Raw genomic sequence first — 27,245 nt, 5'->3', positions numbered from 1 at the left:
GTGAAGTCCTTCGTCCTTCTGCCGATCGCTGGAACGCAGGTGAGCACGGGTGTTGATGAGCAAATGAGGGCTGGCTGGCGTAGGTGGAGAGCTAATGTTTTTAGCATAGCTCTGTGCAGTCCGGTTGCTAAGTTAGCTTCAATGGCGTCGTTAGCACAGCATTGTTAACCTTCGCCAGCCTGGAAAGCATTAACCGTGTATTTACATGTCCACGGTTTAATAGTATTGTTGATTTTCTATCTATACTTATTTCTTTTGTTTCTATATGCAGTTAAAGCAAGATGCTATCACGTTAGCTCGTAGCTAAAGCATTTCGCCGATGTATTGTCGTGGAGATAAAAGGCACTGAATGTCCATTTCGCGTTCTCGACTCTCATTTTCAAGAGGATATAGTATCCCAGCTGGTTTAAAATACAAATCTGTGATCTACAATAGAAAAAGGAGAGAGTGGAATCCAATGAGCCAGCTTGTACCTAAGTTACGGTCAGAGCGAAAAAAGATAGGTCCATCACTGTCTCTCAAGTCATTCACTGTAACGTTCCTCATCTACGAATCTTTCATCCTCGCTCAAATTAATGGGGTAATCATCACTTTCTCGGTCCGAATCTCTCTCGCTCCATTGTAAACAACGGGGAATTGTGAGGAATACTAGCTCCTGTGACGTCACGATAAAGTTGCGAACTTTATCGTCGATTTTCTCTACTAAATCCTTTCAGCAAAAATATGGCAATATCGCGAAATGATCAAGTATGACACATAGAATGGATCTGCTATTCCCGTTTAAATAAAAAAAAATCATTAATCGGCCTTTAATATTCAAATATTTAACATGTGACATTTCTAACAATTTTGAACAGAAATAGTTCATGCACATTCAGGTAAATTCTTCAAAATTACAATTAAAACATTTTTGGGCCGGGGGCCGGGCTGTATATATGCACACTAATTGACTGAAAGAGCACGCACTTGGCGCGATGATGTCATGTTATCCATGGAAAAATGCATTTTTAGACCATAGACCCCGAGAGTAACAAGCGGTTGCCTTGTTGCCTTTCCATTAAAGGCCTACTGAAATGAATCTTTTTTTATTCAAACGGGGATAGCAGATCCATTCTATGTGTCATACTTGATTATTTCGCGATATTGCCATATTTTTGCTGAAAGGATTTAGTAGAGAACATCGACGATAAAGTTCGCAACTTTTGGTCGCTGATAAAAAAAAAGCCTTGCCTGTAGCGGAAGTAGCGTGACGTCACAGGTTGAAAGGCTCCTCACATTTCCACATTGTTTACACCAGCAGCGAGAGCGATTCGGACCGAGAAAGCGACGATTACCCCATTAATTTGAGCCAGGATGAAACATTCGTGGATGAGGAACGTGAGAGTGAAGGACTAGAGTGCAGTGCAGGACGTATCTTTTTTCGCTCTGACCGTAACTTAGGTACAAGCTGGCTCATTGGATTCCACACTCTCTCCTTTTTCTATTGTGGATCACGGATTTGTATTTTAAACCACCTGGGATACTATATCCTCTTGAAAATGAGAGTCGAGAACGCGAAATGGACATTCACAGTGACTTTTATCTCCACGACAATACATCGGTGAAGCACTTTAGCTACGGCGCTAATGTGATAGCATCGTGCTTGAATGCAGATAGAAACAAAAGAAATAAGCCCCTGACTGGAAGGATAGACAGAAGATCAACAATACTACTATCAGGAGACACCGAACCAAACACTGGACCTGTAACTACACGGTTAATGCTGTGCCGCCTGTCGAAGCCTAGCAATGCTGTTGCTAACGACGCCATTGAAGCTAACTTAGCTACGGGACCTCGTCAGAGCTATGATAAAAACATTAGCGCTCCACCTACGCCAGCCCTCATCTGCTCATCAACACCCGTGCTCACCTGTGTTCCAGCGATCGACGGCACGACGAAGGACTTCACCCGATCATTGATGCGGTCTGCGGCTAGCGTCGGATAGCGCGTCTGCTATCCAACTCAAAGTCCTCCTGGTTGTGTTGCTGCAGCCAGCCGCTAATACACCGATCCCACCTACAGCTTTCTTCTTTGCAGTCTTCATTGTTCATTAAACAAATTGCAACAGATTCACCAACACAGATGTCCAGAATACTGTGGAATTTTGAGATGAAAACAGAGCTTTTTTGTATTGGATTCAATGTGTCCGAATACTTCCGGTTCAACCATTGACGTCACGCACATACGTCATCATACATAGACCTTTTCAACCGGAAGTTTCGCGGGAAATTTAAAATGTCACTTTATAAGTTAACCCGGCCGTATTGGCATGTGTTGCAATGTTAAGATGTCATCATTGATATATAAACTATCAGACTGCGTGGTCGCTAGTAGTGGCTTTCAGTAGGCCTTTAAGAACAATAAATTACTTTTTAGTATTGTAGTAGAATTTCTGACCTTTGACCTATATTTCATGTCTGTCAAGAATGTACGTTCATTTAATTTCTCTTCTATTCTGTGCCATTGAATGAACCGGGTGTGGGACAAAAGTGAATATTAAGTCGTGCCAACCTGTCTACAGAATGTTTGGATTGTTTAAGTATGATTAAGGAATCCAAGGATGTTGCAAAAACAAACATGTCGCAGACCACAAGAGTGACGCACGAGAAAAAACAATGACGCACGAAGAGACAGATAAAACTGGCAGGAGACTCGAGAGAGATTGCTTTTTGTGAGCCCTCCGTAAGACGTTTTGTGTGTCTGCATGGACAACTCAATCTGACTTGATAATGGGTAAATAAACTTTTTGTACTAAATTCACTTTTGTTGCTGTTTAAGCTTCGGACAATCCACTACAGCAGTGGTCCCCAACCTTTTTGTAGCTGGGGACCGGTCAACGCTTGAAAATTTGACCCACGGACCGGGGGGGGGGGGGGGGGGGGGGGTATTTTTTTATTTATTTTTCTTCATAAAGAAATACAATCATGTGTGCTTACGGACTGTATCCCTGCAGACTGTATTTATCTATATTGATATATAATGTATATATATTGTGTTTTTTATGTTGATTTAATTAAAAAAATAAAATAAAATAAAAAATTAAATTAAATTTCTTGCGCGGCCCGGTACCAATCGGTCCGCTGACCGGTACCGGGCCACGGCCCGGTGGTTGGGCACCACTGCACTACAGCATAAACTTGATGGTTTCAAGAAATGTAATGCTGAGCGCATATCTTTAAGATTAAGATTAAATCTTAATCTTAATCTTAAAGATATTATGTCAAGATAATGGCACTAGCATTTACTTCATTTAAGAATATTTTTCAACATATTGCGCAAAAAGGTCTCTTTTTTTTTCCTACCAAGAAAAGTGCACTTGTTATTAGTGAGAATATATTTATTTGAAGGTATTTTGGGGTTCATTGAGGTTAGCTAATTTGACTTGTTTTGGAAAATCTTGACAAGCCAAATGTTCTTGTTCTATTGGCAGATCATTTTGCTTAGTTCAAGTAAAATACCCCTCATTTTTGCTTTTTTTTTTTCTTGTTTTTGAATACTGACTTTTTGCAGTGTACAGTCAACCAGTTATTGAAGTATTGACCGGCGCAGCATTTATAAACTTTACAGCAGGGGTCCCCAACCACCGGGCCACGGCCCGGTACCGGTCCGCGGACCGATTGGTACAGGGCCGCACAAGAAATTTAATTTTTTTTTTTTTTTATGAAATCAACATAAAAAACCAATATATGTATTATATATCAATATAGATCAATACAGTCTGCAGGGATACAGTCCGTAAGCACACATGATTGTATTTATTTATGTAAAAAATATATATATATATATATATGTATGTATGTGTGGGAAAAAATCAAGACTATTTCATCTCTACAGGCCTGTTTCATGAGGGGTTACCTCAATCCTCAGGAGATTCCTGAGGATTGAGGTAACCCCTCATGAAACAGGCCTGTAGAGATGAAATAGTCTTGTGATTTTTTCCCACACATACATATTACGCTCTACCACGGTATCGAGCACTATTTTTTGGATAATCTATTTTTTGGATAATCTATATTTTTTGGATATTTTTTGGATATATTTTTTGGATATTTTTTGGATAATCTAATTAAGACATATATATATATATATATATTTTTTATTTTTACACCGGTCCGTGGGACAAATTTTCAAGCGTTGACCGGTCCGCAGCTACAAAAAGGTTGGGGACCACTGCCTTACAGGACTTTGTTGTGTACAATTAGCTTTAACTATCATGTTTGCCAAAGTCTGCCAGCTATTGGTCTTTATACCTTTGTGCAATTTTCCAAACATCATCATCACAAAAGGCTCTTTTTTGAGGGAGAGAGAGAGAGAGAGAGAGAGAGAGAGAGAGAGAGAGAGAGAGAGCTAGCTTTGGTGTTGTTTTTATTGCTACTATTTTGACTGTAAGACATTTCCTTCCATGTTCAGAACCTTTCATGGTTAAGGGCTTTTGGTCTGTCTGTTTCTATGAAGAAGCCTATTTTTCCATCAATTCGTTTGAGTAATGTTCTCTCTTTTTCCTGGAATTTCAGTCTGTGTGACAACTTGTAAGAGCTTCAAAAGTTTGTTTTCATCCAAAGCACTCAAGTACTTTGACATGTGCACTGTCTATCCTTTCCTTTGGTGCAGAACAGAACACGTGTCTTCAGATGCTCTGTAGAGAAGGTTGCAGTGCTTCCTGGATCAAAGAACGCGTATGATCCAACTATTTTGATTGCTAGTGCACAAGGAGCGTCCTCCACCCTGGTACAGCCACAGGTTTCATTACTAAAGGAGCTGAACTCTGGTCAGGTTGCTTCATTCCGTCCCAATGCAGAATGTTGGGATGTTTCTGAGAACATATTTGAGAAATGTGTCTTTGTTGACAGCCTTTACCCAAATGCCCTGGTGACAGGCATCCAAAGCACAAGCCTTTGGACTTGGGGAAATAACGTTTTTCCTTGTAAGGCCTCTGTTTGATTAGCTTACAGCAATCCAAAGAATGCCCTTCTTTGTGACAAAAACCACATTCCTTTACGTTTGTACAGCCATAATTGTCCATTTTTATCTGCTCTGATGGCCTTTGGATAGCTGTGACATCTTTGTACGTTTCCCAACCATGGGTGAGAATCGAATTCAGCCCGCTTAAAGGGGAACTGCTCTTTCTTTGGAATCTTGCCTATTGTTCACAATCATGACGAGAGACTAGAAGACATGTCTTTTTTTAATTTGACAATTTTAAAGACGACCAAAAACGTTTGGAAGATGCGGCTTATGCAAGTCATCGTTGTAGCCTTCAAAGCCCCTAAAACAACTTCAAAACCCTCCATCAGCGTTTTATATACACACTGCAAGTATATATATAATGTAGTAACAGACACCTTCATAACAATATGTAATATGTACAATATACACACTGCAAGTATATATATAATGTAGTAACAGACACCTTCATAACAATATGTAATATGTACAATATACACACTGCAAGTATATATATAATGTAGTAACAGACACCTTCATAACAATATGTCATATGTACAATATACACACTGTAAGTATATATATAATGTAGTAACAGACACCTTCATAACAATATGTAATATGTACAATATACACACTGCAAGTATATATATAATGTAGTAACAGACACCTTCATAACAATATGTAATATGTACAATATACACACTGCAAGTATATATATAATGTAGTAACAGACACCTTCATAACAATATGTAATATGTACAATATACACACTGCAAGTATATATATAATGTAGTAACAGACACCTTCATAACAATATGTAATATGTACAATATACACACTGCAAGTATATATATAATGTAGTAACAGACACCTTCATAAAAATATGTAATATGTACAATATACACACTGCAAGTATATATATAATGTTGTAACAAACACCTTCATAACAATATGAAATATGTATAATATACACACTGCAAGTATATATATAGTGTAGTAACAGACACCTTCATAACAATATGTAATATGTACAATATACACACTGCAAGTATATATATAATTTAGTAACAGACACCTTCATAACAATATTTAATATGTACAATATACACACTGCAAGTATATATATATATATATGTATATATATATATATATATATATATATATATATATATATATATATATATATATATATATATATATATATATATATATATATATATAATGTAGTAACAGACACCTTCATAACAACATGTAATATGTACAATATACACACTGCAAGTGTATATATATAATGTAGTAACAGACACCTTCATAACAATATTAAATATGTACAATATACACACTGCAAGTATATATATATATATATATATATATATATATATATATATATATATATATATATATATATATATATATATATATATATATATATATATATATATATATATATATAATGTAGTAACAGACACCTTCATAACAACATGTAATATGTACAATATACACACTGCAAGTATATATATAATGTAGTAACAGACACCTTCATAACAATATTTAATATGTACAATATACACACTGCAAGTGTATATATATATATATATATATATATATATATATATATATATATATATAATGTAGTAACAGACACCTTCATAACAACATGTAATATGTACAATATACACACTGCAAGTATATATATAATGTAGTAACAGACACCTTCATAACAATATGTAATATGTACAATATACACACTGCAAGTATATATATAATGGAGTAATAGACACCTTCATAAGAATATGTAATAAGTACAATATACACACTGCAAGTATATATATAATGTAGTAACAGACACCTTCATAACAATATTTAATATGTACAATATACACACTGCCAGTATATATATATATATATATATATATATATATATATATATATATATATATATATATATATATATATATATATATATATATATATATATATATATATATATATATATATATATATTGTAGTAACAGACACCTTCATAACAACATGTAATATGTACAATATACACACTGCAAGTATATATATAATGTAGTAAGACACCTTCATAACAATATGTAATATGTACAATATACACACTGCAAGTATATATATAATGTAGTAACAGACACCTTCATAACAATATTTAATATGTACAATATACACACTGCAAGTGTGTATATATATATATATATATATATATATATATATATATATATATATATATATATATATATATATATATATATATATATATATATATATATATATATATATATATATATATATATATATAATGTAGTAACAGACACCTTCATAACAACATGTAATATGTACAATATACACACTGCAAGTATATATATAATGGAGTAACAGACACCTTCATAACACTATATAATATGTTCAATATTTACCATATTTTGGTCATTTTAAGAAATACCGGAACTGATTTCCTCAGCGCGTTTATGTCCGTTGCCATAGCAGCGCACTTCCTACTTCCGGAAACAAACGTGTGTGTGTTCTAACCACAGCAGACTTGGTAATAGAAGACAAAGACGGCTTATTTTTTTTGGCAAATGACGATTGACAAGCTGATCTTTTTGAAGCTGAATATACGGAGGATGAATCGCAGCTTATAGTCATGTCACTTTTTACAGTTTGCAGTTGGAGTGCGGCCATGTGACTGCCCGGCTCCGTTTGTTTGAGTCAAATGTCACTCGCGCTCACGTTGGATCGGTCAAACAGGGTCATGTGACAGTGCCCGCCGGAAGGAGTCTCTCTAATGAGCCGAATTAAGCAGTAATCATAACGATTATGAACCGATCGGAATTAAACTCAATGTAACGGAGTAGAAGTAGCGTGGCTTCTTCACAAAAGGTATAAGTGGAATATATGTTGCATTAAAACTACCCTGACAAATACAATTTATGCCAAAAGTCACTTCAGTACAAAGCAAATGTAGCGCCTTATCTTGCAGTTTTGCCTTGCAATAAACCAATAGCTGGAAGTGTACATCAGACACACTGAAGGATGCATCCTGTTTGTATTGAAGGGATCAAATGCTCCTACATAATAGGATGTTTGGAATCATTGATCGACACGGGGTGACATTGTTGTGTAAGTAATGTGCGATAATTACCGGCTCACATTCTGGGGGCTGTCGTTACCTAGTGACGCCTCTGGGTCACTTCCACTGAAAACATCATGTCCGCAGCCCCGGATTGGGCGGCTATTTTTATATCAGTTATTAGGTGTTGTCGTGGTTTCATGATGTCGTGTTTACGTACCATTTCTAACTGTACCAGGAACTGTAGTGTTCCTTCAGACCCTTTGTTGGACATGCGTTTTTATTAAAGGCCTACTGAAAGCCACTACTACCGACCACGCAGTCTGATAGTTTATATATCAATGATGAAATCTTAACATTGCAACACATGCCAATACGGCCGGGTTAACTTATAAAGTGACTTTTAAAACTTCCCGGGAAATATCCGGCTGAAACGTCGCGGTATGATGACGTATGCGCGTGACGAAGTCAGAGTAACGGAAGTTATGGTACCCGTAGAATCCTATACAAAAAGCTTTGTTTTCATTTCATAATTCCACAGTATTCTGGACATCTTTTGCAATTTGTTTAATGAACAATGAAGGCTGCAAAGAAGACAGTTGTAGGTGGGATCGGTGTATTAGCAGCGGACTACAGCAACACAACCAGGAGGACTTTGTTGGAGCGCTAGTTTCATAGACATTTGTTTGTACTCAGTGTGAAACACAAACAGCAGATAAATAAGATTAACTCAGTTTTTAATAAGGTTCAAGATGTTTTTCAGGATTCTTCTTTTTTGTAAACACTTTTGAGTTTGAACAGTTTCTTAAACCAGATCATATTAATACATTGTTTTGCTAAATCCATTCCATATTTTAATGCCATATACTGATATGGTAAAGGTTTCGTAATGTTTCAAGTGAAATTTTCCTCTAAGGTTACATTTCTCCTCTTTTGTCGAGAATAGTTGTTGTACATTCCTGGGTAGCGGGTTATAATTTGCTTTGTGCATAATTTTAGCTGTTTGCAAATGCATCAAATCATTGCGTTTTAATATTTCCGACTCAATAATTAAAGGTTTTGAGTGTACACTATGTATTATTCTAGCTAACCTCTTTTGTTACGTGAGTGAATAAGTGTACGTTTGTAGTTATTCCGCATATTTCTGCACAATAACTCGGATGGGCTAACACTCGCGAGCAGTAGAGAATATGAAGTGATTTTTGGTCCAGATCATATTTTGCTTTATTTATTCTTGACGTGTTTATCGATACCTTGTTCTATTTTTATATGCGATTTCCAGTTCATTCTATCATCAATTATTACACCTAGATATTCCATTTATTTTACCCTTTCAATGTCTACTTCATTGTTTTGTATTTGTGTTGGACTTTCTCTCTTACTGTCTGTTTGTGCAATGACAACAAAGAGCATACCGAATGTAGTCACCTGCACTGACCAAAGAGCTTGTGATTTGATTTCCGGCGTCTAGCTCCACCACCCACACAGGTAGACATCCAGAGATTAGGGGCCGTACTTATCAAGCTTCTCAGAATTACTCCTAAGAAGTCTGCTAAGAGTTCACTTAAGAGTAAATAAATTATTCGCTGAAAGCTGCACTTAAAAGTTAGTTATCAAGCGTCTTACTCACACTTTCAGCGAAGTGTAGGACTGAATCTTAAGTGTCACACTCAGAGCTGAATTACGACATTACTATGTGCCGTAAACGCAATTTTAGGTGACGTCATTTCTGTGTCCATAGAAATGACCAATCACGGAAGGGAATCCCTTGTCTAAGAATAAAGAAATATCTTGGAAATATTTAAGTGGACAATGGGAGTGTATATTTTGACAATAAACTACAAAATAATACAAAACAAACTAGTCCCCGCCGGCACTCACGCTACCGCTCCCTCTCTTCTCTCGCCCACACACTCACTGACGTCACTCACCTCACGGCCACACACATACGCTACTGTCATAACATTTTCTTTCCAATTCATTAATTAGGCAACTAATTTGAAACTGGTGTGGGTGGCTCTATATATACTAGCCCACTGCAGCCACATGCAGAAATCAACATGGAATCGAAAAGTATTAAATCTGTGACAAAAATAATACCCGCTCTGTCTAAACGATACCGTTTGATCAGCTGCTCGTCATCAAACAAATCCAGAACATCGTTCCGCTCCCTGAATGTTCGCGCACGTCTCTCTCGCCTCAGTGCCATCCCCTGCTGGAAACTCCTAACCACTTAAGACACCTCTGAAGGTCTCTTAAATATCGTGGAGAGTAGGAGTGATTCTTAGACTTAAGAACGTTGATAAAAAGCTTTTATTCTTAAGTTTGAGAGTAGGACTAAATTTCGCAAATTCTCAGGACTTAAGTGTAAAATGGCACTCTAAGAAGCTTGATAAGTACGGCCCCAGATATAGAAGTAGTGGACTCATTTAAATACCTGGGTGTTCACCTCAACGACTGGACTGGTCTCACAATTTAAACGCTGTGTACAGGAAAGGTCAAAGTGGCCTACACTTTGGGTGAAGCACGGTCAGAGACAGTAACAGACCTACTAAACTGATTAAGAGAGCTGACTCTGTCCTAGGCTGCCCACTAGGCAGCATTGAGGACAGAAGGATGCTGACCAAGTTGAATTCCACAATGTCCAATCCCTCTCCGCCCATGCACGGTACTGTGGAGGCCCCGAGTAGCTCCTTCAGCAACACGCTTACATCCACAGTGCATTTTTATCTATACATAGTGCAATCATATTATTTATTACTTTTTTATAACATTTGACTTATTTTACTGCATGTACCTGGGGCTGTATTTATCAATCGTCTTAGAGTGCCATTTTACACTTAAGTCCTGAGAATTTGCGAAATGTAGTCCTACTCTCAAACGTAAGAATAAAAGCTAATTATCAACTTTCTAAAGTCTAAGAATCACTCCCACTCTCCACGATATTTAAGAGACCTTCAGAGGTGTCCTAAGTGGATAGGAGTTGCCAGCGGGGGGTGGCACTGAGGCGAGAGAGACGTGCGCGAACGTTCAGGGAGCGGAAGGATTCCTGGCTGTTTGATGACGAGCAGCTGATCAAACGGTATCGTTTAGACAGAGCGGGTATTATTTTTGTCACAGATTTAATAATTTTCGATTCCATGTTGATTTCTGCATGTGTCTGCAGTGGGCTAGTATATATAGAGCCACCCACACCAGTTTCAGATTAGTTGCCTAATTAATGAATTGGAAAGAAAATGTTATGAGAGTAGCGTATGTGTGTGGCTCTTTAATAGGTGACAGCATGTGAGGTGAGTGACGTCAGTGAGTGTGTGGGCGAGAGAAGAGAGGGCTAGTGATGGGATCGGCAGTTCTTTTGACTGTACTGAATCACTAGAATCAGTTCCTTAAATTGAGTCGTTCAAAAAACTCGTTCACCGAATCCCCCCCCCCCCCAAAAAAAAAATAGGAGGGAGGGGGGGGGGGGGGGCTTGCGTAGTACAGTACAGTGCAGACATTCGCGGGAGAAGCAGCAAATAGGGTGAACGCGAGTCCCTACACAGCTCTGTGCATGCAGTACACCAGGCAGTGAGTGACTGACACAGCGCCACAGTCAGCACAGTTCAGTATGTGAACCTGAATCACTTCTGCAGAAGCAGTTCTGTGTGCAGGTCGGCGAATCAAGAGTCAGTCAGTAACAGCTTCCCCAGCGGCAGATCTCGGTGTGTGTCAGTTCGCGAACGACACAAGCCCTCAGCACCCAATGAACGACGCGCACAGTGACTGAACGAGAGCCTCAATGTGACGTCCTCCTCCGCGACACAGTCAGTTCTCTGTGTCAGTAGGTTTGCGAGTCCTGATTCCGAATGAGTGACTGAGTGCAGCGCAAACCTGAATCACGTTCGCGAACGACACAACACTACCGCCCCTCCCCCTCGCGTCGCTGCTGCTCAGCCTTGCCCTTTCTGTCTCTTCTACTCTCATAACTTTGTGTTGAGATAATGGGGACGGGGCGCGTGTGTGTGTTTGTTTTCATTTGGCTTGAGTCAACATTAGCCGTTAGCTTGGAGAATGAATGGAGAACGGATGCCAATGGCATGAAACATATCCCCGCGACGGGAGGAGAATCACTCGCGGCATTGGGGCAAGCAGAGCAGAGAGCGAGAGCGTTGTCGTTCACTGAGTGATTCATGTCGTTAATCCGCGGTGAACGAATCGTTCGCTCAGTCCCTCACCCCGCCCTCATGATGAGTAGCTGGCTGCGTCGTTCGCCGACGTCGAGGGTTCAGTGAGTCACAGAATGCGCCAGTTCCACTCATACTGGCATGGTCGCGGCGGAGCTCAACTGAACTGAGAAAGGAACAAATCAGTTCATGAAGTTATTCGGTTCAGTACGTTCACTCAAAAGATTCGTTCGTTCGAACGAATCATTCGCGAACGACACAACACTAGAGAGGGAGAGGGAGAGGGAGCAGTAGCGTGAGTGCGGGCGGGGACTAGTTGGATTGGCTGTGTGCAAGCAATCAATAAAGCAAGACTTGCAACTAATCGCCGGACTCATCATTCACCCTAAAGTCGTCCGCTGTGGAGACCCACTGCCGGGTAAAGTGAAGGGTGTTGCCCGAGCATACATCAGCCCTGGAGAAGTGTCTCCCCTGCGTTCTTCGACTATGGTCTGGGAGCAGGAAGCAGGAAAAATGCAACAAAAAGGAAACATTTATTTTTGATTCATTGCCAATATTGTTTGTTTGTTTGTTTGTATTGTTTTATGTTGTAGTTTATTGTCAAAATATACACTCCCATTGTCCACTTAAATATTTCTAAGATATTTCTTTATTCTTAGACGAGGGATTCCCTTCCGTGATTGGTCATTTCTATGGACACAGAAAAGACGTCACCTAAAATTTCGTTTACGGCACATAGTAATGTCGTAATTCAGCTCTGAGTGTGACACTTAAGATTCAGTCCTACACTTCGCTGAAAGTGTGAGTAAGACGCTTGATAACTAACTTTTAAGTGCAGCTTTCAGCGAAGAATTTCTTTACTCTTGTGTCAACTCTTAGCAGACTTCTTAGGAGTCATTCTAAGAAGCTTGATAAATACGGCCCCTGCACTGCAACCATTTAATTCCCCTATTGTGGGATGAATAAAAGTCTATCGATTCATCTGTCTATCTCAAGCAAGTACAGTATTTGGTTGTTCAAGGCCAGCGGCTCAAAGAGTTTAAAAAAACTGAAAAGAAATGAGTACAGAATAAAACGGTAAAATGACAAGTCAAAGTGAGGAGGAATGCAAAAGTGAAAATGTTGAAAGGGAACTTACTGAAGATGAGGTTGTCAGGTCAATGGATCCAAAAGCGAGTGGACTGTAGAGAAAATTAGTTCAGGCCTTTGAGAAAAACATTGGGACGGTGTGGTGAAGTTGGTAGAGTGGCCGTGCCAGCAATCGGAGGGTTGCTGGTTACTGGGGTTCAATCCCCACCTTCTACCATCCTAGTCACGTCCGTTGTGTCCTTGGGCAAGACACTCGAGGAACTGACAATCAGGCACATTCATGGGCTTCAGGTGTGGGAGAACAGGAGCTGCGGACCAGCCAAGACATGGGGCTGACACAATGATAGACTGGTGGAGAAACGACACAATGATGACATAGGGGGAGAAAAGAAACAATAGTTTCACTCTTTGTTTGATTGCAGCCATTTGCTCAAATCAAAAAAGATAATTTTATTCTCATGAATGTACACTCCGCATCCCATCTTGTCAGAAAAACAAAAATGTCTACAATCAGACCCTTTGCTCAGTGTTGAGTAGAAGCAACATTTTGAGCTCGTGCAGCCATGAGTCTTCTTGGGAAGGATGCAAGTTTTTCACACCTGGATTTGGGGATCCTCTGCCATTCTTTCTTGCACAACCTCTGCAGTTCTGTCAGGTTGGATGGTGAACGTTGGTGGACAGCCATTTTTAGGTTTCTCCAGAGATGCTCAATTGGGTTTAGGTCAGGGCCCTGGCTGAGCCGGTCAAGAATGGTCACAGAGTTGTTCCGAAACCACTCCTTTGTTGTATTAGCTGTGTGCTTAGGATCCTTGTCTTGTTGGAAAGTCAACCTTTGGCCAAGTCTTAGGTCCTTAGCACTCTGGAAGAGGTTTTCTTCCAGGATATCTCTGTACATGGCCGCATTCATCTTTCCTTCAATTGCAACCAGTGGTCATGTCCCTGCAGCTGAAAAACACCCTAATATCATGATGCTGCCACCACCATAGTTTCACTGTTGGGATTGTATTGGGCAGGTGATGAGCTCTTAGTTCTCATAGTCTGGGAGTGTTTTGGTCAAACTCTATGCAGGCTTTTATATGTCTTGCACTGAGGAGAGACTTCCGTCTAACAACTCTGCCATAAAGCCCCAACTGGTGAAGGGTTGCAGTGATAGTTGACTTTGTGGAACTTTCTCCCATCTCCCTACTGCATCTAGGGAGCTCAGCCACAGCAGTCTTTGGGTTCTTTTTTACATCTCTCACCAAGACTCTTTTCCCATGATCGCTCAGTTTGGCTGGACAACCAGGTCTCAGAAGAGTTGTGGTCACCCCAAACTTCTTCCATTTAAGGATTAGGGAGGTCACTGTGCGCTGAGGAACCTTAAAGGCTGCAGAAATTATTTTGTAACTGTGGCCAGATCTGTGCCTTGCCACAATTCTGTCTCTGAGCTCCTTGGGCAGTTCCTTCGACCTCTTGATTATCATTTGCTCTGACATGCACTGTGAGCTGTAAGGTCTTACATAGACAGGTGTGTCTATGGATGTTCTCATTCATCCAGGTCATTTTAATCTCAGGGCATTCAATCGCAACGTTTGTTTGTCTTAGAAGAAGTTTTGCCTTTGATTGATTGATTGATTGAGACTTTTATTAGTAGGTTGCACAGTGAAGTACATATTCCGTACAATTGACCACTAAATGGTAACACCCGAATAAGTTTTTCAACTTGTTTAAGTCGGGGTCCACTTAAATTGATTCATGATACAGATGTATACTATCATATATACAATCATCATAATACAGTCGTCATCACACAAGATAATCACAATGAATTATTTACATTATTTACAATCAGGGGTGTGGAGGGGGGGGGTGGGGGTTAGGATATGGACATCAAGTAGTGGACATAGAGAGAGAGAGAGAGAGAGAGAGAGAGAGAGAGAGAGAGAGAGAGAGAGAGAGAGAGAGAGAGAGAGAGAGAGAGAGAGAGAGATCAGAAGGCATAAGAAAAAGTATCTGCATTTGATTGTTTACATTTGATTGTTAGCAATCCGGGGAGGGTGTTAGTTTAGGGTTGTAGCTGCCTGGAGGTGAACTTTTATTGCGGTTTTGAAGGAGGATAGAGATGCCCTTTCTTTTATACCTGTTGGGAGCGCATTCCACATTGATGTGGCATAGAAAGAGAATGAGTTAAGACCTTTGTTAGTTCGGAATCTGGGTTTAACGTGGTTAGTGGAGCTCCCCCTGGTGTTGTGGTTATGGCGGTCATTTACGTTAAGGAAGTAGTTTGACATGTACTTCGGTATCAGGGAGGTGTAGCGGATTTTATAGACTAGGCTCAGTGCAAGTTGTTTAACTCTGTCCTCCACCTTGAGCCAGCCCACTTTAGAGAAGTGGGTAGGAGTGAGGTGGGATCTGGGGTGGAGGTCTAGAAGTACCTGACTCTCATCCAAGTAGGCTTCATCAGTTCATGCTTATAGACTTAGTTTGGTCACATCTAGTTTTACACTTAGATTGGTCACATCTAGTCTAATGGCAGGTTCCAAAACCCCAAATAGTTATTGTTGGAGCCTATCTATATTATTTATTTATTAACTGTTTTGACAATGAAATCAAATAATGCCAATGATGATGTTGTTGAATTATTGGATGTTTTATTGAGATGAATTATGATTGACTTGATTGTTTTCAGCTGCTCACGCTCCTCCTGGTGAGCCACTTCAGAAGACAGGACAGCTGGGTGCTCCTTTATCCTCCTCTATCATGTTGAAGGAGTGAGGAGTGAAACATTTAACATTTTTTTACCGCTAAACAAGTTATTTTGATTATGTTGAAGTTAACCACGGAGAATATTTTTGTTTGTGAAAATAAATTATGGTCATTTGGAATCTCGACATATCTCCGCGAGTGCTTATTAAGGAATTTAGTGAGTCATAGACCTCCTCCTCAGGACTACTCTGCAATCTTTATTTTTATTTTTTCTAACCTTTTTTAACGCAAGAGTAGCCGAATCAGTTATACACCAAAACCAGGAGGGTGTGCCTGGGCAAGGATGGTTTTGCACTATCGTAGTGAGAAAAACAACTGTTAAGATGCAAACAAACAATTCTACTGTCAAACCCAACGACAGTCATAAGTGTAATTTCGCCCTCGTTAGCATTGAGGTGTTGTCTGGCGGAATTAATCGCTGTGGATTGACCAGTAACTGCCCAAAATATTCGGAATTACCATTCCATTCAGTTGTAAACAAATGGCACAAAAGAGCATTTGTGACCAGAATGTTTCTCGCTCCTTACTAAATTACACTTCAACGACTCGTTGGTTTTGACATTAGGATTGCTTGTTTGTATTTCAACAGTTATTTTTCCCACTACGATAGGGCGAAGCCATCCTTGCCCAGGCACACCCTCCTGGTATTGGTAGAGTAAATATTTGGGGTTTTGGCACCATACGCTAGACTAGATGTGACCAATCTAAGTCTAAGACTAAATCAGACCAATCGAAGTCTAAGACTAGATGTGACCAGTCTAAGTCTAAGACTAGATGTGACCAGTCTAAGTCTAAGACTAAACCAGACCAATCGAAGTCTAAGAGTAGATCTGACCAATCTAAGTCTTTGGCCATGTTCACACGAACACAGATACTTAACAAACGCATACTTATCTCTGCGTTTAGGCCTCTTGTCCACACGCATACTTTTGTCTTTAAAAACGCAGACTTTTGCAAAAGCTGGCCAAATTGTAGAGATCCAAAACGGTCTGCTACCTCAGTAGAAGCGTTTAAGTCTCATCTTAAAACTCATTTGTATACTCTAGCCTTTAAATAGACTCCCTTTTTAGACCAGTTGATCTGCCATTTCTTTTCTTTGCTTTTCTACTCTGCTCCGGGGTGGACCGCTAGCCTGTTCATCGGATGGGGACATCTCTACGCTGCTGACCCGTCTCCGCTCGGGATGGTTCCTGCTGGCCCCACCATGGGCTGGACTTTCGCTGATGTGTTGGACTTTCACAATATTATGTCAGACCCACTCCACATCCATTGCTTTCGGTCTCCCCTAGAGGGGGGGGGTTACCCACATATGCGGTCCTCTCCAAGGTTTCTCATAGTCATTCACATTGACGTCCCACTGGGGTGAGTTTTCCTTGCCCGTATGTGGGCTCTGTACCGAGGATGTCGTTGTGGCTTGTACAGCCCTTTGAGACACTTGTGATTTAGGGCTATATAAATAAACATTGATTGATTGATTGATTGATTGATATACACAGCACAAACGGAGACTCACCTACGGACTTAGCTATTCCACACACCATCCTCACTCATAGTTTGGTTCTTCTTAGAGGTGTATTTAACTTTGTTTCTCCCTAAAAACTGAGTTTGATTGCAATTACATGTTCCAAACAAGCAACTCACTGCTCCCCTCCCCTCCCAGGGGGTGGAACAAGGGGATGGGTCAAATGCAGAGGGTAATTTCACCACACCTCGTGTGTGTGTGACTATCAGTGGTACTTTACTTAAAGTAATATATTTGTAGTGAAGTGAATTAACTAACTCATTATGTTCTACATATGGTGAATGTTTATATTCAGTTTGGAGAAAGCGAACCACCAGGTTTAAGTAAATAATGGTTGAGAAAGAGCCTTAGTTGGATTTTCTCATGTGGACTGGAATTAGCTCTCTCACGAGAAGAAGCAATAAAACCAGGCTTCGGAATGCAAAAGTGATAGCTCTATCCTGGAGTGGAGATTCCATGTTTATCTTAAACGTCAACCTACAAGTTATGGTATACATCTGTTGTCTTCCCAGTCACTACACACCAACATCTCCTGACATGGTCAGGTTGTACTCTCCTGACTTGGCACACACACCCAGACAGAGAAAGAAGGAATATATAACTGATGGTTTGGCTTTTCCAGGTTAGGAGTCTTTCATTTTTTGACCAGAGTTCCTCCAGGTACTGCAGACCTGTTTAATGATGCTCGCTTGTAATAAAGCAAGACCAGAAATACACTTCAGTAGCAACGAAATAACAATAAATTAATCCCTAAATGAATCAAAAACACAAAGTGTAGCTGCAAAGCACTCTGGGAATAGGACCCAACAGGCGGACATCAGTATTGCAACTTGCAGTTTTGTAATTGTCGGCCATCTTTTTTGTAGTCTAGATGTTGTGGTGACGTCGCGACCTCTACAGGCAAAAGTTGGGTGCTTGCAAACGACATGTTGTAATACCGACTTCTGCCAGTAGGAGTCATAAATCATTATGATGTATGGACTACAACTAAAATGGGGGTTGTCTTTAGAGAACTGCAAAACAAAATGGAGACCAGGTATGACGTAAACCTACTTCCGGTGTTAATTCCGGTTCCGGCTACGCCCAATTTGTGTGACGTCACCCCCCACCGACTCCTCTGAACTAATGGTGCATTTAGGCCACGCTAGCTAAAATAATGGCGCTGGTGTAGGGATAACTAGCGTGTTATTTCTTGCCCATATGTGACAAGTAATACGGTAACTTATAAAGTACGTACAAACCTTTTCACAAAATAACCCATAAACATGACCCAACAGGCTCAACCCAGCATTTGGGTAGAAAAAAAATAACCCTGCATTTTCTTGGTGCGTGGCTGTCAGGTCCAAACACTGATGACATCTATTAAACAAGACAAGAAGCAAAGAATTAAACAGAGACAGAATTCAATTTGGCTCAATTTGAGGAGAGACGCTTGGACATCTGTACCCTTGTACAGTGTCATTACGCTCTGCCAAAAGATTGCACGCCTCCTTCTTTTATTTGGACCTTCCCTAACCACATGGCCATAGCTGTTTCTAAAGGACAAAAGTCGTAAACAGTTCACAGAAAAGGTCGTAAGCAGTTCACAAAAAAGGTCAGTTCAAAAAAGAGGTCCGTAAAACAGTTCAAGAAGAGGTTCGTATAATAGTTGAAAAAGGAGGTTCAAAAAGAGGTCGTCTGGAAATTGGGCAGATCCTGCCTTCTCTCCGCTTTGTAGTCCTTGGGTTAAAATAGGGGTCACCAACGCGGTGCCCGCGGGCACCAGGTAGCCCGTAAGGACCAGATGAGTAGCCCGCTGGCCTGTTCTAAAAATAGCTCAAATAGCAGCACTTACCAGTGAGCCGCCTCTGTTTTTTAAATTGTATTTATTTACTAGCAAGCTGGTCTCGCTTTGCCCGACATTTTTAATTCTAAGAGAGACAAAACTCAAATAGAATTTTAAAATCCAAGAAAATATTTGAAAGACTTGGTCTTCACTTGTTTAAATAAATTCATTAATTGTGTTTACTTTGCTTCTTATAACTTTCAGAAAGACAATTTTAGAGAAAAAATACAACTTTAAAAATGATTTTAGGATTTTTAAACACATATACCTTTTTACCTTTTAAATTCCTTCCTCTTCTTTCCTGACAAATTAAATCAATGTTCAAGAAAAAAAAAATTTTTAAATTGTAAATAATAATAAATACATTTTAATTTAATTCTTCATTTTAGCTTCTGTTTTTTCGAAGAAGAATATTTGTGAAATATTTCTTCAGACTTATTATGATTAAAATTCAAAAAGATTACTCTGGCAAATCTAGAAAATCTGAAGAATCAAATTTAAGTCTTATTTGAAAGTATTTTGAATTTCTTTTAAAATGTTTGTTCTGGAAAATCTAGAAGAAATAATGATTTGTCTTTGTTAGAAATATAGCTTGGTCCAATTTGTTATATATTCTAACAAAGTGCAGATTGGATTTTAACCTTTTTAAAACATGTCATCAAAATTCTAAAATTAATCTTAATCAGGAAAAATTACTAATGATGTTCCATAAATTATTTTTTTAATTTTTTCAAAAAGATTCGAATTAGCTAGTTTTTCTCGTCTTTTTTTCCGTTGAATTTTAAAGAGTCGAAATTGAAGATAAACTATGTTTCAAAATGTAATTGTCATTTTTTTCGTGTTTTCTCCTCTTTTAAACCGTTCAATTAAGTGTAAATATCATTAATTATCAATAATAACATAGAGTTAAAGGTAAATTGAGCAAATTGGCTATTTCTGGCAATTTATCTAAGTGTGTATCAAACTGGTAGCCCTTCGCATTAATCACTACCCAAGAAGTAGCTCTTGCTTTCAAAAAGGTTGCTGACCCCTGATTTAAAACAATATCTTTCTGTTGATTACCATACATGAAAGAAAACAGAAACCCCTTCATGTTGCTTTCCCCCTTACACAGTGGAGTTTTACAAGCCTTCTTCTTGGTAGGTTTCAAAGACAGCTTTTGCCTCTCACCGGGCACTCAATGTAACACAAAGTTTTTTGTGATAACTTAGAAACAATTATTCTAACGGCGGCCTTAGTGAACGTCAACAAAAGTAGATCTTCTCTTTGTTTCAGCTCCGCCACTTTGCCTATCACCTTCAAGTGCCTCCTGGAAAACAACCACATTGACAGACGCATCATCCGCTTCGTGTTGCCCGTGGGCGCCACCATCAACATGGACGGCACCGCCCTCTACGAGGCCGTGGCGGCCATCTTTATTGCCCAAGTCAATAACTACGAGCTCGACTTTGGGCAAATCATCACAATTAGGTAAGGCGGCAGCAACGGCATCTCTAGATTAGAATTGAGGTGGGCGTGGTTGGAGGGGGCGGGGTTTGGTGGTATATTGTAGCGTCCCGGAAGAGTTAGTGCTGCAAGGGGTTCTGGGTATTTGTTCTGTTGTGTTTATGTTTTTAAAAAAGCCTTTTTTTTAGATATATGCATACTAGTTATAGCTATTTGGCTGTTCTAGTTTTTATTTTTATTTATTTCTTTATTATCTTTTTATTTATTTAATTTATTTATTTATTTAGTCTTTTTTTTTTTTTTTTTTTTTTAAATACACTGTAGCACTTTGAGATTGTTTACTCAGTATAAAGTGCTTTTTTACAAATAAAATCTATTATTATTATTATTATTATTACTACTGTTACCCGAGGTGGCCCTTGGCAAAGGCCTAGTACCTGACTGCCCCCTAGCCAGGGATACGGTGAAGACCTCAACGGCGGAAGAAGGCTGCAGCAGAAAAGGGTCCCCAGTTGTCTTGGACTCCATGCCACTGGACCCTGACCCGATTCTGTCAAGGATCGTGTGGTGACTGTCTGTGCACCAGTCTCCCCACGTAAAACTAAGTCACGCACAGGCATCCTCCATAAAGGGATACACCCCTACCAGGAGGATCGTCATACTCGTTCGAGTGACCGCTGATGATGTTGTGTTATGGTGCGGATGTTCTCCCGAAATGTGTTTGTCATTCTTGCTTGGTGTGGGTTCCCAGTGTGGCGCATATTTGTAACAGTGTTAAAGTTGTTTATACGGCCATATCAGTGTGACCTGTATGGGTGTTGATGAAGTATGCTTTGCATTCACTTGTGTGTGTGCATATATTACGTAACTGTTTGTATGGAGGAAAAGCGAACGTGACGACAGGTTGTTGACGACGTTAAAGGCATTGCCTTTAAGGCACGCCTCCAATATTATCGTCCGGGTGGAAATCGGGAGAAATTCGGGAGGATGGTTGCCCCGGGAGATTTTCGGGAGGGGCACTGAAATTCGGGAGTCTCCAGGGAAAATCGGGAGGGTTGGCAAGTATGTATTAGAGTATCTGTAAATTATTATTTCATGTTTTGTTTGTACACAGCTAGCCAGAAAGCGTATGTACTACAAAAAATAACATTAATTGTTGTTTACTTGTTTGTTTGTATCACAATTCATTAGGGGTGTAACGGTACGTGTATTTGTATTGAACCGTTTCGGTACGGGGGTTCCGGTTCGGTTCGGAGGTGTACCGGACGAGTTTCGACACGGACATATTAAGTAGCGTACCGCACATTGTGTAAACAACGTAAAGGCACAACACACGGCATGCTAGCAGCTAACGGGCTAGGATAGACTGACCATACGTCTTCTTTTCACCGCACATGTCCTCTTTTGCGGAGCTGTCAGGGCAGAGTTTCTTAAATGCCTCAAATGTCCGGCATTTTGAGTTAGGGTTGCGTGTATTTTCAATGTACGTTCAGGGTCAAGAAGGGGTTAAAAACAAAACAAACAGCATCATTGGTGAAGGAGGGGCAGAGAAAGAGAGAGAGAGAGAGAGAGAGAGAGAGAGAGAGAGAGAGAGAGAGAGTTATGATAAACGTGCATGCGTCGCCAGGCTCTGCTTTTTATCCATAGATTTATCACATTTAATGTTTTATTATCTATAGCAGGGGTGTCAAAAGTGTGCCATTTGCAGCCCACAGCTAATGTTTTAAAGGCACATTCTAAAAATACTATTAAAATAATCAAAAACATAACAAAAGTGAAATAAAAAAGCTTAAAGGTTAAATGTCATTTAGAAAAAGTTGCAATGTTGACTATTAAAACAAAGCTGTTTTTTTCTTCTTTCAAACTGTCATTGCTCAAAACATAATATTGAATCAAAATCAATGTTATTATGAATTATTGACCTATCCAAGGTTCCCATTACTTCACATCAAATATTCCACTAAGAAAGATATTTTTGGTGAAAGATTTTGCCAATTTGGTAAATAAATAACCCATAAATGTATATTTTGTTGTTTTCTTACCGTACCGAAAATGAACTGAACCGTGACCTCTAAACCGAGGTACGTACCGAACTGAAATTTTAGTGTACCGTTACACCCCTAACTACAAGAACTAACATTAATTGTTGTTTGAATGTTTGTTTGTATCATAATTCATGTACACATCATTCCTTACAAGAAATAACATAACAACTTCACTATGGCCTACATCAGGGGTGTCCAAACTTTTTCCACTGAGGGCCGCACACTGAAAAATCAAAGCAAGCGGGGGCCATTTTGATATTTTTTATTTTAAAAAACAATACAATATATGTATAAAAAAGATACATTTAGGCCTCCACTCAGGCTAAAAGGTTTTCGTCAAAAAAAATATTACAAATGTGTCATTATTTAGTATTATTATTATTATTATTATTCAAGGTTTAAATCTCTAGATCAGGGGTCACCAACGCGGTGCCCGCGGGCACCAGGTCGCCCGTAAGGACCAGATGAGTAGCCCGCTGGCCTGTTCTAAAAATAGCTCAAATAGCAGCACTTACCAGTGAGCTGCCTCTATTTTTTAAATTGTATTTATTTACTAGCAAGCTGGTCTCGCTTTGCCCGACATTTTAATTCTAAGAGAGACAAAACTCAAATAGAATTTGAAAATCCAAGAAAATATTTTAATGACTTGGTCTTCACTCGTTTAAATAATTTCCTTAATTTTTTTACTTTGCTTCTTATAACTCTCAGAAAGACAATTTTAGAGAAAAAATACAACCTTAAAAATTATTTTAGGATTTTTAACCACATATACCTTTTTACCTTTTAAATTCCTTCCTCTTCTTTCCTGACAATTTAAATCATTGTTCAAGTAAATGTATTTTTTTTATTGTAAAGAATAATAAATACACTTAAATGTAATTCTTCATTTTAGCTTCTGTTTTTTTGACGAAGAATATTTGTGAAATATTTCTTCAAACTTATGATTAAAATTCAAAAAAAATATTATTCTGGCAAATCTAGAAAATCTGTAGAATCAAATTTAAATCTTATTTCAAAGTCTTTTGAATTTCTTTTAAAATGTTTGTTCTGGAAAATCTAGAACAAATAATGATCTGTCTTTGTTAGAAATATAGCTTGGTCCAATTTGTTATATATTCTAACAAAGTATAGATTGGATTTTAACCTATTTAAAACATGTCATCAAAATTCTAAAATTAATCTTAATCAGGAAAAATTACTAATGATGTTCCATAAATTATTTTTTTAATTTTTTCAAAAACATCCGAATTAGCTAGTTTTTCTCTTCTTTTTTTCGGTTGAATTTTGAATTTTAAAGAGTCAAAATTGAAGATAAACTATGTTTCAAAATTTAATTGTAATTTTTTTCGTGTTTTCTCCTCTTTTAAACCGTTCAATTAAGTGTAAATATCATTAATTATTAATAATAACATAGAGTTAAAGGTAAATTGAGCAAATTGGCTATTTCTGGCAATTTATTGAAGTGTGTATCAAACTGGTAGCCCTTCGCATTAATCACTACCCAAGAAGTAGCTCTTGCTTTCAAAAAGGTTGCTGACCCCTGCTCTAGATCAACATTAGGTCTATCTGTCAATATAACGCTTTTAAAGATTTAAGTTGTATGCCATTTTTGTCAAGGAAAACCCTGTTTTTTTATGGAAAAAAAACACAAAATATGCAATATTTTCCCCCAATAAAATTTTTAAGTGGAATATTTGAGATTATATAATAATTGGAGTCTTAAAAAGGTCAATAACTCATAACAACATTGATTTTGATTCATTATTTTTTAAAGGAAGAAACAGCCTGCATGGCAGCTTTGTGTTATTAGTAGGGATGTCCGATAATGGCTTTTTGCCGATATCCGATATTCCGATATTGTCCAACTCTTTAATTACCGATACCGATATCAACCGATACCGATATCAACCGATATATGCAGTCGTGGAATTAACACATTATTATGCCTAATTTGGACAACCAGGTATGGTGAAGATAAGGTACTTTTTTTAAAAATTAGTAAAATAAGATAAATAAATTAAAAACATTTTCTTGAATAAAAAAGAAAGTAAAACAATATAAAAACAGTTACATAGAAACTAGTAATGAATGAAAATGAGTCAAATGAAGTGTTAAAGGTTAGTACTATTAGTGGAGCAGCAGCACGCACAATCATGTGTGCTTACGGACTGTATCCCTTGCAGACTGTATTGATATATATTGATATATAATGTAGGAAGCAGAATATTAATAACAGAAAGAAACAACCCTTTTGTGTGAATGAGTGTAAATGGGGGAGGGAGGTTTTTTGGGTTGGTGCACTAATTGTAAGTGTATCTTGTGTTTTTTATGTGGATTTAATTTAAAAAAAAAAAAAAAAAAAAAAAAAAAAAAACGATAGCGATAATAAAAAAACCGATACGATAATTTCCGATATTACATTTTAACGCATATATCGGCCGCGATATTATCGGACATCTCTAGTTATTAGAGTAAATAATGCAACATTTTCTTGTTACATTTCACCTGTTTGCTCTTTAATACCACTTTTTATGTTTTTGTTTTTTTTTTCATCGTATTTTTAGAATGTGCCGTGGGGCCGTTAAAAAAATGACCCGCGGGCCGCACTTTGGACACCCCTGGCCTACATCTTCCATTAGTTCCATGTGTGCAACATGAGAAATTAATCATCATCCTTCACTTACAGCGTTCTGTCAAATATGGCCAAATAGGGCATTTGCTGCCTACACATAAATGTAAATATGACACAGATTATGCCTCATGTGAGCTTCTTAGTCAGATCTGCCAAATCAGTCTGGAATCGGCACAAACACTCGTATACTCGTAGGTCGTCGCTGGATGTCTGTGGCGCGGGTGGACCTGAGTGTGCAGGTCCAGGTGGACCTGAGTGCGCAGGTCCAGGACAGGCAGTGCGTCCCTCTGATTGAATATGGTCCCGGCGTAATAACATTAAGCAGACCTCCCTGCCCAGAGCCGCAGGCTGTGCTCCTTCCCTCATAATCCTTTGGCGGTAAAACCCGTATGACCCGCGTGACTCGTGTCCCTTGTCACGCCAGAACCAGAATCGTTCTGTGCTGCTTGGCTACCGCCCAGGTGTCCTTGCGCACGATCATTTGTGTATTGTATATGCATGTCAATACTCTTCTGCATAAATGTTTACCATTCCACCACCCCCACGCACCTTTAAAATGCACACACTACATATTTTAGCAGATCACTTCTTTAATTACGAAGGAAAGAAAAATATGCTTTGTTTATTTTCCATCCACTGAAAAAAATGCAAATAAATTCAGTCCCTGACCTGAATTCAACATGATCTCCCAGCAGCCTTTGCAACATTTGAGACCCTCGCTAACTAGTCAGCCCGTGGATTCATGAAAACAAAAAGGGTATTATTTGTAAACATGTGGTATCGTTTCTTTCAGCATCACTGCCACTGCGGCCAGTATCGGTGCAGCCGGAATCCCTCAAGCGGGGCTCGTTACCATGGTGATCGTGCTGACCTCCGTGGGCCTGCCGACCGATGACATCACTCTCATCATTGCTGTTGACTGGGCTTTGTGAGTAGGGACTTGTGGGCTTTTAAATGACCGAAGCCCAGGGGCCTCACATCATATAAAGCAGTGGTCCCCAACCACGGTACCGGGCCGCGGACCGATTGGTACCGGGCCGCACAAGAAATGTAAAAAAAAAAAAAAAAAAAAAAAAAAAAATTTTTTTTTTTAATGAAATCAACATAAAAATCACAATATATACATTATATATCAATATAGATCAATACAGTCTGCAGGGATACAGTCCGTAAACACACATGATTGTATTTATTTATGTAAAAAAATAAAAAAATAAAAATAAATTTAAAATACACCCCCCCCCCCCCCCCCCCCCCCCCCCCCCGGTCCGTGGGACAAATTTTCAAGCGTTGACCGGTCCGCAGCTACAAAAAGGTTGGGGACCACTGATATAAAGCGGCCTGTGGAATCATTTTATGTGCTGCGTCACATCATTTTACGTGGCCCGTCACATCATTTTATGTGGTCCACAACATCATTTAAAATTGCTTGTCACATTATTTTATGTAGTCCGCTACGCCATTTAACGTGGCCCGCCACGTCCTTTAAAGTGGCCCGTCACGTCATTTTATGTGCCGCGCCACATCATTTTATGTGGCCCGCCACATCAATTAAAGTGGCCCGTTACATAATTTTATGTGGTCCACAACATCATTTAAAATGGCTTGTCACATTATTTTATGTAGAGCGGAAAAAAAAAATGTATTTCACTGCATTCTAGTCCGTCACTCTAACGTTCCTCGTCCACGAATCTTTCATCCTCG

General features: G+C 38.9%; 1 protein-coding gene across 1 annotated transcript in view; it reads left to right on the top strand.

Annotated features, from left to right (window-relative positions):
* LOC133651202 (excitatory amino acid transporter 5-like) overlaps positions 1–27,245 on the top strand; it is a 120,258-nt gene that overhangs the window by 82,632 nt on the left and 10,381 nt on the right. Inside the window, exons 8-9 of the mRNA XM_062049230.1 lie at positions 20,694–20,888; positions 26,335–26,469. Of these exons, the coding sequence (XP_061905214.1) occupies positions 20,694–20,888; positions 26,335–26,469 (330 nt within the window). The remainder of the gene's footprint in view (positions 1–20,693; positions 20,889–26,334; positions 26,470–27,245) is intronic.

Source organism: Entelurus aequoreus, linkage group LG05 (assembly GCF_033978785.1).
Source record: "Entelurus aequoreus isolate RoL-2023_Sb linkage group LG05, RoL_Eaeq_v1.1, whole genome shotgun sequence".
Lineage (NCBI taxonomy): Eukaryota > Metazoa > Chordata > Actinopteri > Syngnathiformes > Syngnathidae > Entelurus > Entelurus aequoreus.
Note: the sequence above shows the minus strand (reverse complement) of the source record. Positions and strands in the feature narration are given on the sequence as shown.